At 42.5% G+C, this 15637-nt stretch overlaps 1 protein-coding gene across 1 annotated transcript in view; it reads right to left on the reverse strand.

Annotated features, from left to right (window-relative positions):
* The window catches only part of AKAP10 (A-kinase anchoring protein 10), a 37511-nt gene that overhangs the window by 3946 nt on the left and 17928 nt on the right, over nt 1-15637 (reverse strand). The window contains exons 5-14 of the mRNA XM_075263669.1: nt 14439-14537; nt 13151-13235; nt 11976-12099; nt 9263-9399; nt 7407-7551; nt 6392-6568; nt 4217-4326; nt 2487-2569; nt 2338-2390; nt 1117-1212 (exon numbers count right to left, since the gene is read on the reverse strand). Coding sequence (XP_075119770.1) covers nt 1117-1212; nt 2338-2390; nt 2487-2569; nt 4217-4326; nt 6392-6568; nt 7407-7551; nt 9263-9399; nt 11976-12099; nt 13151-13235; nt 14439-14537 — 1109 coding nt within the window. The remainder of the gene's footprint in view (nt 1-1116; nt 1213-2337; nt 2391-2486; nt 2570-4216; nt 4327-6391; nt 6569-7406; nt 7552-9262; nt 9400-11975; nt 12100-13150; nt 13236-14438; nt 14538-15637) is intronic.

Raw genomic sequence — 15637 nt, forward strand, 5'->3', positions numbered from 1 at the left:
TTACAATAATATGGCCCATACATACGGAGGCAAACCTTGTTCAAGGAGAATACTGCAGGAAATGGCCGCATTGATGGTCAGTGCGCATGCGCGAATAAAGAATATGAGCCACTAGAGGAAAAACTACATTTGTGGACCAAGGTAAAATGGCTGCTAGATTCGCGCATGCGCAAAAACTAAATAAATGTGCGCGATCAAATGATCAATGCGCATGTGCGAAGAAGAGAATGTGAGTCACGGAGCAAAACCATATACAAAGGTCTGAGTGGCAGCTCAGCTCGCGCATGCGTGAAACCCCGACCAATGTACATGATGTTAAAAGATCTTAAACAGGGGTATGTAAATAAAAACCAAAGTACATTATTAACATCAGTACAGATCAATACTTCTCAAAATAAAGCATGTCTTGCATGATACTGGAGCGGTTTCCAAGTAAGAAAAGATTTTCTTCTACGCAATGTGAGCAGCATATAGCTAGCACAACCTGGCAAACTTACTATAACTCACGTGAGTTGTATAAGAAATCTATGCCAGTCACTGGCATATATTTAGATTCGGGTACCGGAATTATTAAAGAGGTTGTGCTGTGAACGATGCGTATCCCCTTATCCACAGAATAGGGGTTAAGGATCAGATCACTGAAGGTCCAACCGCCAGGGCTTCCAGGAATCAGAAGAACGGAGGACTGGAAGTCCCTCTAGTCTCCTTGTGAGTAGAGTTCCTATGCACTTGCGTAGCTGGCGCTCAAGTCACTGCTATGGGTAAGAGATTACAGTCCCATAGCAGTACATGGAGCGCTGGCCACGCATTCTCACTGGGGCTCCATTCACAAGGAAGCTTTAGAGCTTTCACTGTTCTGATTGTTAGGGACCCCAGTGATAAGACATTTACCTCCTATTCTCTGGACAAGTTTCCTTAACTGCACAAGCCATTTAAGTGACTCTTGATAATCCAGGGCCAGTTAGTGCCACGGGGGAATGAATTCAGACTGGAAAACAGAAGACCAGTCTTAATAAATTTCTCTTAAGTGGAGGCTAATGCCACCGTAGTAGAACATTATGTCCTATATAAGAGGCGACACATTATAATAGCACATGTGACAGTAAACACACTGACCTTTGTAGATGTGTCTGCTGGAGGACTGTACTGTGCCTGATGCATCACATCATTGACAATCATCTTTGCTATCTTCCAAGCCATTTCTTCTTGAGCCTAAAATAAACAGGAGCTTGAGACACCTGAGCACACAATGGAAAATCAAGACTGGCCACTGTATTAACCCAGTTTATTGTAAGGTAATACGGAAGAATTACATGCCAACACTGAAGAGAATGTATAAGACTCTATATCCACGACCGAGTGTGCATCTGATGTGGGGCCCAGTTTAAAGCATGTGTATTCAGTGATGCATTTTCGTTCATGGAGGGGGGGGGGGATTATGATCTGTTCTGATGACATGGAGCAGGGTAGAGCAGGTCATATCCTGCTGTGTATCATCAGAATGAATTGGAAGCCCCCATAGACATAAATGCATCATGGAATGCAACCAGTTGACACTGTAATGTCACTTGAGCAGCATTGGAGTATATTCCACTGCAAACTCCGCACCACATTAGATGCACTCTTGGTAGTGTGCATGGGGTCTAAGATCACATTAGTAGGTATTCAGGAACCCATTTAGTAAGAGTTCTGTAGCTGAGCAGCAAGTACAATGGATGCCGTAAAAGCAACCTTTACTTTTATTAGATAAATTCAACCTTTTCCTGTAGGACATTTTCCACACTTTAGTAGGCCTACAACATTCCAGCGGGTTGCCACCAAAAAAAAAACAAACACCCAATTTTAGTAGTTTTTTTTTTGCTTTGGCACCTTTCATAGGAAAACACTGATGTCTCATGAGTTGTGCCGCAAAGGGGCCCACTAAGGCTCTGTCACCCAAGGGCCCACACAAATCTGGAGCCAGCCCTGCAAACCACAAATATCCACAGTCCACATGGCAGTAAATATTTGAGTCACGGCGTTGACAAGTTGTCTGAATAGAGACAAGGGGTGATTCCATGTGCAATATGTGCTTCTCATAGAAAATAGTGGCACGAGAGTCCGATGGCAGGAGGTCATATTGCTGAAATCCGTAGCACATGTCTGCTGGGACTGTAGAAGATTGCTGATCACTAAGCCCGTAGAGACTGAGCAGAGTGGCAGCAGACACATATAAAGAGAAGGTCTCAGCAGTGACCCCTGCAGTGATCAGATACCTATGACCCACCCTTTGGATAGGGAAATCTTTTAAAGCAAATCCTTTAGAGCATTATCAGTATGTTTGGAGATAGTAGCTACCTCATCTGTGTTGCCCTGGACCCATTTCTTCATAGCTTGTGAGAACATTGATCCTAAATGCAAATAAAACCAATAGTTATTTCTGTGATGGAAACTAGGAACCTGCAGAATAACAGGAGAACAAGGACTTGTAAAATTAGGACATTTACCTTTTGATTTCTTTACATCTGGCTCCGGCTCAGACTCTCTGATGAACTGGCCTAGATCGCTCACTGTCCCGAAAGTCATTTTCCTGTCCGTAAATGAAAAAGAAACATTAGATAGAAATACAGACATGACTGAATGCAAAGGTCATAATACAGCTATAATATCGCTGAATGCAGAGAATCCTCTGAGTCATACATGTAACTTTCTAAAGACCCCTTACATGGCCATAATATTGAGCCCCTTTAGATGTGTAAAGAATCTCCTGACACATGTTGTATATGGGTGTTAGTAGGGGGTTGAACTTGGCTTCCCTTTGGCAGCCATATACAGATGGGAAAGGGCATGAACAACAGTCACTCCGTTCAAGCAGGGGTACAAAAATGGACAACCCCTTTTAAACAAACTGCACAATTTCATGAATATACAGGGAGAGTTATAGGTTTATACTGCATATATGAACGAAGGTATGGGTGTTGAATTAGATCCATCGGGGGTGGGGGGGACTGAATAATATGTCTTGAGCCTATAAGTCTATAACCTTGCCTATAACCTAGCATAGAAGCTGACTGCTAAAGAATAACTTTACGTGTACAGTTTAACTTCCATCTAAACAAGTTATTCCCTACCCACTGGTATCTCTGGTGCTACCAAAGCAATGAGTAGAGCAATGCATGTACTGCCCGCTCCCCATCAGTGAGGGTATGAGTGGTTGGACCCCTACTGATAGACCCCATTAACTCATGAAGTACATGGCTTGTCTCATTATAATGAGGATCAGGGGTGCTATGTCTCTTTAGGGAAAATCTTACTATCCATGTATGCTCTACTACAGTGGTTCTTAACCAGGATTCGATCGAACCCTAGGCCCTATGCACGGTTCATTTGGTGTACCAGTAAAAAAACACATACCTATGTCTTGAATTTGGAAAAAAATCATATTTGATTTATCACTAAAGGGTTCGGTGAATGTGCATATGAAACTGGTGGGTTCGGTACCTCAAACAAGGTTAAGAACCGCTGATCTACTAAGAATGGTGGGAAAGGAATATGCAAATAAGTTCTCCTTGATTGATAAAGGTAAGCTTTGCTCTTGCGCCACCTTTTGGGAGGTAGCCTCCAATCCGGATAGATAAATGCCCATTTTTCTAAGAAACCATTTATCAACAGCTGTTTGTGGGTCCTTCCTCTTCACCAGTGCAAAGCAAGATACTGGTTTGCTAGATGGGTTGTCACAGACGTGGTCAGAGGACTCCTTAGGGAGACATTGCCTTTGCAAGCTATATTGGAGGTGATGTTCTGGTGTGGTTTTAACCCCAGTCAATGACACTAGGTATTAATCTACAGTCAGCTACCTTCCAGAAGGTGGTGCTACAGTAAACTTTTCCTTTTTCCATCAAGGAAACTTATTTGCATATTCCTTTCTCAAGGGCAGCTGTAAAAAAAAAAAAAGGAAGGTACAGACTTGCCGGCATATGCAGAAACAGTCTCCCTATGAGTAATGTGACTATCACTGTTATTTCACTGCGGTGTCTTCCACCCAGCTCTATTTACTTGAATGGGACAGTGCTACAATTTAGCAGCAAGGTGGGTGGCAGAAAGGCCCTATGTAAAGAGGTTGGACCCCACCCCCACCCCCAACTCAGAAACAAGTGATGACATGAGTTACCAATAAGTCAGCAAATCCCAGAATGTGCATTGTACCGACTTCCACAGCATATGTACATATACTTACCCAGCATATGTTCGTTGATAGAGCGACTCAGGATCCAGACTTGCAGCATCAACAATTATTGCTTCATCAAAGTTTTTCAAAATTTTGACATTGCTCTTTTTGATGTTCATCTGAAATGAAATAGTGTACATGAGAAATAGAACTAAAAGTGTAAAGAATATCGGGGGAAATCTAGTGAAAATGACACGTCACAGAGACATATAAGGAGATCATATTGGTAAAGGCTTGTTCTCCAGTATGTAAGGACTTCACAAAGTATCCTAACCATTTGGCACTATTCAGACTTTGGTTACTAAGACATCTAGAACGGTCTGAGCAATTGGACATCCTAACTGGAAGGTAAACTTACCTAGATGCACCACATTTTGTCACATTTTACACCAAGGTTGGACATAACTAATATAGTAAATTTCCCCAGTGGGTAAGAGCTTTGCCAAAGAGGTGTGAACTGAGACTTCAGCAATGTGCTATCTTCCATAACACATTAGAAGATCCTTTACACAAGATCTGCCCTTGAGGAGCGAAGTTAAAGCCCCGCTCCAGACAGAAATATAATTCATTAGCCCTAAAGTACAGGACATACTAATGTGTGTAATGTGCACCTCTCCATTTCCAGCAAACAATTTCATTTTTCATTTGCCCCATTACGTCACATAAGGCGAGGAAGTAAATCTGGAGGAACATGTTAAAGCCAATCATGTCCGCTGTGGAGTGTCCTCTGCAACTGACCCTCCTATGGCAAAAAGTGGCCAAAAATGGCCAGTTTTCGCTGCAGCTTTCTGCGGCAATTTCAGAGTGGCCGACCCTGTCTAAAGGCAAACATGCAACAATATGTTGTCTGCTCGAAACCCTCAGCGCAAGACATTTCTACAGCATGTGAATGGGATTTGTTCACTACACAACTACTGTACTTTGAAGTGGGTTAGTCGCCAGAAGCTAAACCCCACTTAGAGTACACAAAGCGTGTCCCTGCCTTAAAGGGGTTTTTCAAGGTAATAAAAATTTGGCCAAAGCATGTGATTGTGATAACGTAGTAAAAATCAAAAGTTTAACTCCTCCCCGGCCCTGTGGTCCTGGCCTGTCTACAAGCGTTCACATTCTGTATATCTACATAACCACAGCAGACCGTCACATCCTCATCTCATAATATACATGGCTGAGGCCAGTCATACGCTGCAGTGGTCACACATGGGGATACAGGCAGAAGAAAGGACCTCCAGAGTGCAGATAAAACTGGTGGGTATTAGTGTTTTTATTATTTTGCCACAATTCTTTGTTTAGCTGAATTTACCTCAGAAAAGCAGTTTAATCTTCAGTGACATTTAATACGTTAGAAAAGGGAAACTGCGCCTTTATCAACACCTACAGGAAAATAGCGAGGACACATAACCTGCCCGGCCACATTTTCTTGTTCGTGCGGGGTGGTTGATTTTCAGACAAGTATTCTGCTTTTGAGTAATACATAATACTTGGGCTAAGCAGAGGAAAGTCTGCTCTTGTTTTATACTCTTAAGACTGAGTTCAAGTAAAATGTCAAGAAGCCCCCCCCCACCACCACCACCACCCAATAGGTAACTGTTTAATGCCGAATAACCGTTGTGTTGTAAAAGCAGACTCCAAAGTACACCTCAAATGATTGTTTGTTAAAGGGAACTAACTAATAGGCAGCACCACTCACCCAAGCACCGAGAGCCCCTCAATAAGCCCCTCAGTGGAGGGCTTGTACTGAGTGTCTGAATTTCCAGCTAGATAATATTGGTCGGCTATACTGTGGACAGGCTACTAATATAATAAAAAAAAGTCCCAGTACCCAGGAATCTGAGAAAGAAATATTGTGGGTGTCATAATTGACACGTAGAACTCCTTCAAAAGTGACATTTAGGCTACAGCCCCACGTTGCAGACACACAGCTTTTTTTTGTTGCAGATTATGTTGTTTTTGAGCCAAAGCCAGAAGTAGATTGAGCAGAAGGTAGAAATATAACAGCTTCCGACATATAGAAATATAAGAGCTTCCGATATATTTCCCTTTCCTTTTGTAGCCATTCTTGACTCAAAAAATCGCAACAAAATCTGCAACAAATAAAGCTGTGTGGTCCTTAGCCCCACCGGTAAATGTTTCAGATTCTGTCCAGGACCACAGTCTTTATTATGTCCATGCATAACACAACTTTACCTGAGAGGTGGAGACGTCTGATGCCCCCACACAGGGCTCATGGTTGGGAGTCCCTTGGTTTCCTTGACTGGGATTGCCTGCTCCAGTCCAGCTATAGTCATCACCTTTAACTGAGTGAATCAGGTCATTCAAGTACTTGTAATACAGATTGCTAGAGAGGAAGCCAGGCAAGAATACCTGAAATAAACACATGGGAGGAACATAAATAATAGGCAAACACTTCAGTAACAGTCAGGTTTGATCTGGATACCTAAAAACTATTTATAAAGTGGTTTTCCCATCTTAGACAAGGATGACCATAAGTGTGTTAGATGTGGATGTCCATCTGGAGAATGGGGTACCCCAAACCTACTGGTACAGGCGGTGGCCACCTGCTGAATTTAGCAGAGAATGAACAGCAAGGTGACCATGTACATGTGTGGTTCTTGCCATTACCGTCTATGGGAGTTATGTGAGTAGCGCAGCATGGCGTCTGACAGTCTTAGTAACTCCAATAAGAGAGTTGAGAGAACTACGCTGACACCTCCTACTGCCGGGCGGTCTTCATTTTATCAGGACCTCTGTACTCCAAATAGATATAGGGCCGAAAAGAGAGTATCCACATCTATCAGACATTTATGGCAAGTGGTTTTTCTACTGTGCTGCCATACCCTTGCCTGTTCTCAAGCTAAAAGTCATCTAAACAACGTGCAGCAACATAAAAAAATGAAGCAAAGTACAGGCTGTAACCAAAAAAAAAAGGCTAAATATAGAATACCATATTTCATAGATCTTTCGGTTACAGAAGATATAATATATATAGATGTGGATACTCTCTTTTCGGCCCTATATCTATTTGGAGTACAGAGGTCCTGATAAAATGGAGGTCCTGATAAAATATATATATATATATATATATATATATATATATATATATATATATATATATATATATATATATATTATACTTTTTCTGGGAATGTCGGTGTGCTGCTCCAGCAAAAACAAAATATTTGTCTCTATGCCATGACCTCACCTTCTCCATGGTGGTCCAAGCCTGACGTAATGGAGTAGTAAAGCAGTTTGGGAGTGGGCCTCCTTCCCGGCAAATGTTGGACTCGATTTCCAGCCGTACAGAGTCATCAAAGCCTAATGGGTGTGTTGCTTGTAGGGAAAAATACCTAAGAACAAGATATATATAAACTGCCATGAGCCACACAATATTACACATCGGTATTCAGCCATAATATATGAGGCAAGTCCAGCTTGGCAATGCTCAGAGAGAAACAACAGCATGTTCTGCTAAGAATAAGCAGATTCTGAGCAATGGTGGCTTAATGTGTAAAAGCTTCTAATAAAGCAAGACATTGCTAAATAAAAGACCCTAAAGACTATAGTAAGAAGGGGTACGACGTCTCATGATGGAGAGGCCAACAAGGGGCAGTACAGGAGATTATTCGATCATGCATGCCCTGTTAAGAATTCGGGGTAAAGACTATAGACATTTATCGACTATTCACAAGAGAGGTGATAAAAGTCAGATCTCTGGGGGGTCTGAATTTGTGACCATTACTCTAATCACTTCTATGGTACTGATGGAGCTCTGTAGTCCACTATCTCACTAGGGAAATAAGTGCCTAGTTGTCGCCGCTGATCAGATATTGGTGACATATCCTAGGTCATCCATAATTAACTGTCAGAAAGCCCCTTTAATATACACGGGTGATCTCTTTCTGCAGTGATTACATCAACTGATGCTGAAATAGATCTATAAAGAACCCATATGCCATCCATTAATGTTAGGTTCAGACAAAGCCTAGTGGTGCGGGCAAAACGCGCGTCAGACAGTTTATAATGATAGATTGGTAAGGTGTTATACACATTGGTATTACTCCATATTGCGATTTGGATATTTTGCTTTGGACCCTATTGGCTGGTGTGCCATAGGGCATTCAGGGAAGTGGTTTGCACTTTATGGGCTTAATCTTATATCCTTCCCTTACCCTCCTGGTAACCTATGACTTTATGGATTTTTATATCCTATTGTGGGCAAGGTTTACATTGAAAAGTATTATAATAATGCACCTTTACCTGTATCATTTTGGTGTTGCTGGCACTTTACCCTCACGGTTTCCCTGTTGTTCATGTGTATGATTTTGTCTTCATGTGTCCTTATTAGAGATGAGCGAGTACTGTTCAGATCAGCCGATCCGAACAGCACGCTCCATAGAAATGAATGGATGCACCTGGTACTTCCGCTTTGACGGCGGCCGGCCGCTTAACCCCCCGCGTGCCGGCTACGTCCATTCATTCCTATGCAAGTGTGCTGTTTGGATCGGCTGATCCGAACAGTACTCGCTCATCTCTAGTCTCTAGTCCTTATATATTTTTAACTTTGGACACAAAAAAAAAACATCTAAAGTTTTATTGAAATGCGAGTGTGGTTGTTGCTTTGAGTTTGTTTTAGGTTCAGTTGGGTAACATCACCCAATATAAGGGCAATGGATCCCCAACTCCTACTTCACAAGGTAATGCAGAGCAAGAACTGAGAAACTGGCATATATACACATGGCTCTCTCCATACCAAAAAATTCCCATACACTTGAATAGAGAGAACAATAAATGTATCATTGCTGATATCACATACATTTACAGCTCTCTCTATTCAAGTCTATGGGATATTTTTGGTATGGAGAGAGCCATGTGTATATATGCCAGTTGCTAAATTCTTGCTCTGCATTACCTTGTGAAGTAGGACTTGGGGATCCATTGCTCTTATATTGGGTGATGTAACCTAACATTAATGGATGGCATATGGGTTCTTTACATATATATTCATTGCAAGATTCAGTTGTATAAACTAAGAACTCCTGGGAGAGATGTACTGCTTACTTATCATAAAGGATCATTGCGTCGTTCTGTGCCTCCTGTCCATCATACTGGCCATTCTTGGCTGCAAGTTGAGACTGGAAGTTGTCAGCAGCTAACCAGAACTGTAATATATTCACTGCATCTTCCTTCTCCATGTACTATAAAATACAGGAATAGGAAAGAAAAGATTAAAATTATTAATTCACTTCTAACCCCATTCAACATAAAATATGGAAAGCAAAAGGACTGGGGGAAAAAATAACTTCCAATGTTTATGTCCGGTGGATCTGTTGGTTAGAACCAGTGGAAATTAGTAGTAAAAATGCATAATAGTTACTAAATAATTGTACATTTTCTGTAAGTTCCTGTAGGACTTCTCTGTGCTCACTATCAGTCTGCTCCTTACCATTCAATAGGAACTTTGTTTATTTCTAGGGTATAAATCTCTGTCCTGGTCATGTGAAAGACACACAGGCTCGATACAAGAGTCTGACAACTGGATTAAGTGTGTCCTCCGCTGACCTGCTTACAGTTGTAGCCACTGGAAGTTAGCAAAGAAGAGATCTCCTAAAAGCCAGCAGGCAGAGATCTTGAAATGTCACCTTGTAGGGGTTGTATTGTTAAGGACACTTATCTAATATCCACAAGATAAGGGATAAGTGTCAGATCACTGGAAGGATGCGATGGATAGAGGGATGTGTTTTTAAAGAGGACCTTTCATGGTCTGGGGCACAGGCAGTTCCATATACTGCTGGAAAGCTGACAGTGCACTGAATTCAGCGCACTGTCGGCTTTCCCGATCTGTGCCCCCGGTAAAGAGCTAGCGATGCCGGTACTGTAGCACTTTACAGTCAGAAGGGCGTTCCTGACAGTCATTCAGGTACGTCCTTCTCCACAGCAGTGCCTATTGCGCTGTACAGTGTGAGAGGGGAGGAACGCCCCCCCCCCCCTCCCCCCTCCTGATAATACTCGTCTATGGACAAGCACTGTGAGCAGAGGGAGGGGGCTTTCTTCCCTGCTCACACTGTACAGCGCGATAGGTGCTGCTTTGAAGAAGGACGTACCTGACTGACTGTCAGAAACGCCCTTCTGACTGTAAAGAGCTACGGTACCGGGACCGATAGCGTTTCACCCAGGGCACAGATCAGGAAAGCCGACATTGCGCTGAATTCAGCGCACTGTCAGCTTTCCAGCAGTATATAGAACTGCCTGTGCCCCAAACCATCAAAGGTCCTCTTTAATGGCACAATCCCTTTAAGGCTGAGGACAGAAGTTATGGAGGTGCAACGTTTATGGACATTGCTTTATATTCCCTGAATTATATTTTTAGGATTGCATTTTCGCGGCGCTTCTTTGCACAGCGTTTTTAACCAGTATTTTGCTGCATGTCCTTAGCTTAAGGGTTTGTTCTGGTTTTTAGTTTTTGAAGCCAAAACTAGAAGAGGAGTGAAAAGAGAGAAGTAAAACACATTCTCTATACTTTCACTCCCCTTATGATTCAGACCTGGCTTTGGGTTCAAAAACTACAGCCAAAAAGTCAAATGAGTACACACACCCTAAAGCGCACCTCCAACTACAGAACCACTTCTCATAAACAGTACAGATGTACAGAAGAAACTTTGTAGTTCGTCTTTTTAAAGAAATAGTTTTTTTTCTCCCTTTATAAGGTTTTCTTCATTCTCTATCTGTATAGAATCTCTCTCCATAGTCAGCACATACAGAAATTTAAGGGGGGGGGGGGTGTAATTGTTTTATTGCTTCATTCCGTGCGGAGTTATCTTGAAAAAACAGCAGCGCCAGAAGAGCCCTTTCCATCACAGTGTAGCAGAGTAACTTTTTCAGCAGCCTCCTCCTGTACCCATAGACTTCTATATAAAAAGTAAGTTAGCCTTATAAGTGGAGAAGGAAACAGATTTATTTTTTTATTTTTTTTTAATAAGATATTACAAAGGTTTCTTCTATTCACCTGGGCTATTTATTTATGACAAGACGTTTTATAATTGGAGGTACACTTTAAAGAGGACCTTTCACCACTTGGGGCACAGGCGGTTTTATACACCGCTAGAAAGCCGACAGTGCGCTGAATTCAGTGCACTATTGGCTTTCATGTTCTGTGCCGGTACCGTGGCTCTTCACTGTAGGCGTAGAAGGGCGTTTCTGCACAGTACTGTGAGAGCGGTGAGGAACGCCCCCCCCCCTTCCTAAATAGTCTATGGATGAGTACTATTAGGAGGGGAGGGGGGCGTTCTTCACTGCTCTCACAGTACAGCGCTATAGACGCTGCTGTGAAGAAGGGCGTTAATGACTGACTCTCAGAAACGCCCTTCTGACAGTGAAGAGCTACGGTATCGGCACTGATAGCTCTTCCCCCGGGCCACAGAACATGAAAGATGAATTCAGTGCACTATCAGCTTTCTAGCGATATATAAAACCGCATGTGCCCCAAGTGGTGAAAGGTCCTCTTTAATACAGAAGAAATACTGGAAACTCATAAAAGAATAATGTCTGCTGCAGAAAATGTAGTTCCCTTTCAAGACTGCAGCGGGTCACCATCAGGTCACTACAACAGAATTTGCTTGTCAGTTGTGCAGTATTATCTTATCTTCCTTTTAGAGAAGTATGTCTAATATCTATTAAGGGAAGAACATTGTATAGGCTGATGTGAGAGGACCTGCAAAGAAAGCACAGAATACGCTTGTATCTCGCAGACATAAAACCATCTCCGTAACCTTACCTCTGAGAAATAAAATAGTGCCGATTCACAGAACAAAATATCCGACAGGTACACTGTCCCACTGGTCAGCCCCTCAATCTGGTATTTACAGAAATGCTGACTTCGTAAAAATTCAGAAAAGTGCCTGCAAAATGACAAAAAAAAATGTCTCAACCATCTACTCTTTCTTTGTAAGGGAAAGGTGGTGAATAATCATTATTTTGTGCGTTTTTCTACGTTTTTGTTTTTTTTTTTTATTATGTTTGCCGTTCAGGATAAATGTTTTAATTTTATTGTTCAGGTTATTACGGACGCGGTGATACCAAATATGTAATGTTTTTTTCTATTTTTCTTTATTTTACATAAAACATTTTATATGGGAAAATGGGATTTTTGGGGCTTTATTTATTTCTAATTTATTTTAAACTTTTTTATTTTTACTTTTTTATAACTTTTTTTTCCTGTCCCCATGGGGGATTGAAGCAGTGATCGGCTGATCACTGCTTTATACACCTGTTACATGTGTATTGCAGAGTACAGGAAGCTCTCAGCCCCGTGCACACGCAGGATCAACCAGGTACGTGGAAGGGGAAGTGATGGGGCAGAATGCGGGATCACTGATCAGACCCCGGGCTGCCCACTACCAACACCGGCACCCCCCGAAACAGTCACGGGGGTACCGATCGGCACTATTATATACCGAAACCCCTGAGATGCCAGCGGTCATGTTTGACCGCCGGCATCTCAGGGGTTAACACCCGCGATCGGACCCGGTTCTGACTGGGGGTGTTACAGGGCATTACAGGGCATTGTTAGCCAGAACATACGGCTGACACTTGCAGGGCATGGTGCGCACACAGGTTCTGTGTGCGCACCATGCAGCCGCCATAGTACTACGGCGGTTTGCGGGAAGTCCTTCCCAGCAGCGCCGTACTATTACGGCGGATGTTGGGAAGGGGTTAAAGGGGTGGTCCCATCTCAAGGATTCTATCTATAATGCTAGGTTATCTAAATTGAAGAGTATATCTCAATATATTGCTTTTTTGTATATTTAGATGCAGTTACATAGTTTGTCAATACTTTTTAATGAATTGGAGGATCATTACTGCTTCTGTCTGACCATGGCTGAGTTGGAGTCAGTGATTTGGCCTATCAACTCCACAGCCCTGGGTGTAAGAGTGTTCAGTAATACTTACTCTTGTTCCATGGCATTAAACACTATGGACTGTGCAGTGACAAAGCAGTTGGGGTCCACTTGGCCATCCTCGCCACAGATTTTTGCTGCAAACAACATGCAACCATTAATTTCTGAAATATTTTACCTAAACATATTAAAGAGCGTCAGCGTCCAGGTGAAGTTTTTGTTTTAGACAATCTTTAGTATAAGGCTCCATGCACACTAGCTACCATGGACTCAAAAATCCAGACTATATATTACCTACATCCCCTGATCTGAATGTGGTCTAGAGATCAGGACTACTCCCATTACAGTGGCCCATCACTGGTAGGTCTATAAAGTGACCAATCCCTCATCTTCTGTGGTCATTGCAAAAGCGCTGTCCACGGGATGCAAGTCTCTCTGTCTTGAGGGTGGCAACCATAAAAGAAAGTGGGTGCAACCCTAATCTGAGTATACCAAACAACTCTCTTGCATATGGAATAAAAGCTGAATTTCTTAGCACTTTGACACAAGAAAGGTATGTTCACTATATTACAAACCGCCCCTACAACAGCATATAAGTGGTTTTCAGTGGTGGTAGACTCCCCCTTTAATAAACTGTCTTCACAAATGGTCATGTGGTCCAGGACACGGCTTTCAATATGCTGCGACACACAACAGGGAATACCTCCCTTTCCCTTGAGAGCCAACACAGCAGAAATCACATATCTGCATTGGGATGGTCGTCTTCATCACACTACAATTATAGAGAAGCTCTTAGTGAATCTAGATGTGGCTGGGGTAGATGGGAATGAAGGGAACGTGTTGTTCAACAGTACCAAGTCTCCACTCATGTATCCCTGCATTTATCCCTGCCACCAGACTACCCCTAATAGTTGCTATTAGAGATGAGCGAGTACTGTTCGGATCAGCCGATCCGAACAGCACGCTCCATAGAAATGAATGGATGTACCTGGTACTTCCGCTTTGACGGCGGCCGGCCACTTAACCCCCCGCGTGCCGGCTATGTCCATTCATTTCTATGCGAGCGTGCTGTTAGGATCGGCTGATCCGAACAGTACTCGCTCATCTCTAGTTGCTATTCAATCTTATAGGAGTTGTACAGGATTAGAAAAACATGGCTGCTCTCTGTCAAAAACCCGTACCTGTTCACAGGCTGAGTTTAGTATTTCAACTAAGGTGAACTGAATGAGCTGCAATACCTCATACAGCCTTTAGACAGGTGTGGCACTGTTTGTTTTGTTTGTTTTGTTGGGGTTTTTTTAAACTTCTTTAATAAAATAATAATCGGAAGGCCCACTCACCTACAATATCGCTCCGGATTTCCTCACTGATGGGTATAGGTTTAGCAGCATCTGGAGAAATGTATTTGGTGAAAGTATTTACAGCGTCCCGTTCTATACCTGTAACAGAATAGTGAGCAGTAAGTGATGATGGATTCAGCGTGGGAATACATGGGAAAAATCATGCTTTTAAATTTCTACAGAATTCATGTTTTTTCTCTCTCTTTCGGGTAGGGCAGAAGACTGGGAGTCACAGTACAAGACGATATGGGGTATAACTTCTTGTATCTCTAAGCTTAGGTCATTGGGCCAGTTGTGGTTCTTCAAGGCCAGACAACTGATGGTTGAACATTAGAAGAGTCATGCTAGCTTTTATTTATATCTTTAAGGAACCGCCTCTCTAAGATCTCCAGGTTTGTCAATTTAAGAGTCATGAGTCACTGAACGTTATTTTAGGAGCAGAAACAGACAATGAATATAAATAACCTCCAAATGTAAATGTAGTGAGAAAAAGACTAGACGTGAGGCCGACTGTTCTTATAATCCAAACTATGTAGAAAATGGCCGTCAAGTCCTTCACGGTCGAAGGGTCTGAAAATCAAAGAATATATTAGACAACTCCCAGAGGAACGTCAATCCATAGTCACTACAAGAGGTTTACAACACATTGTAAGGGCAGGAGCAATACAAGCAATAAGTAGGTCAATACCTATAAGGGTATGTTCACACGGCGGAAAAGGGATTCTGTGTGTGAATATACCCCGCGGCTAGCCATGCACCGGCATACCGTCGTGGAATACCTCTGTGGATTAGGCCTGAATGAATGGGCCTAATTGGGAGGGAACCTCGCGCCGCAGACAAAAAAAAAAAAAAAAGCGTGCGGCTCCCATTGAAGTCAATGGGAGACGTTTTTGACAGCATATTTTGAGGTGGATTCCGCTTCAAAATCCGCTGCCAAAAAACTGTGTGAACAAGTCCTAAGGCTGGGCTCACATTTGCATTATCTCCGCACCTCATCAGTTTCTGTGATCTGTTGAAAGATCCTAAAAACTGATTAGAACGGGTCATTGATTAAGATAGGTCTTACAAACCATCCACAGGTATGTGTTTGGAGCATTTCCACCATGTATCCGCTCTTTTGGACGGACACAAAAGTTGCACTTTTGCGCTGTCCAAAAACTTAGGAATGTGTATACGTACATGTATAGAGGTCTAAGAAA

Source organism: Leptodactylus fuscus, chromosome 2, assembly GCF_031893055.1.
Source record: "Leptodactylus fuscus isolate aLepFus1 chromosome 2, aLepFus1.hap2, whole genome shotgun sequence".
Classification (NCBI taxonomy): Eukaryota; Metazoa; Chordata; class Amphibia; order Anura; family Leptodactylidae; genus Leptodactylus; species Leptodactylus fuscus.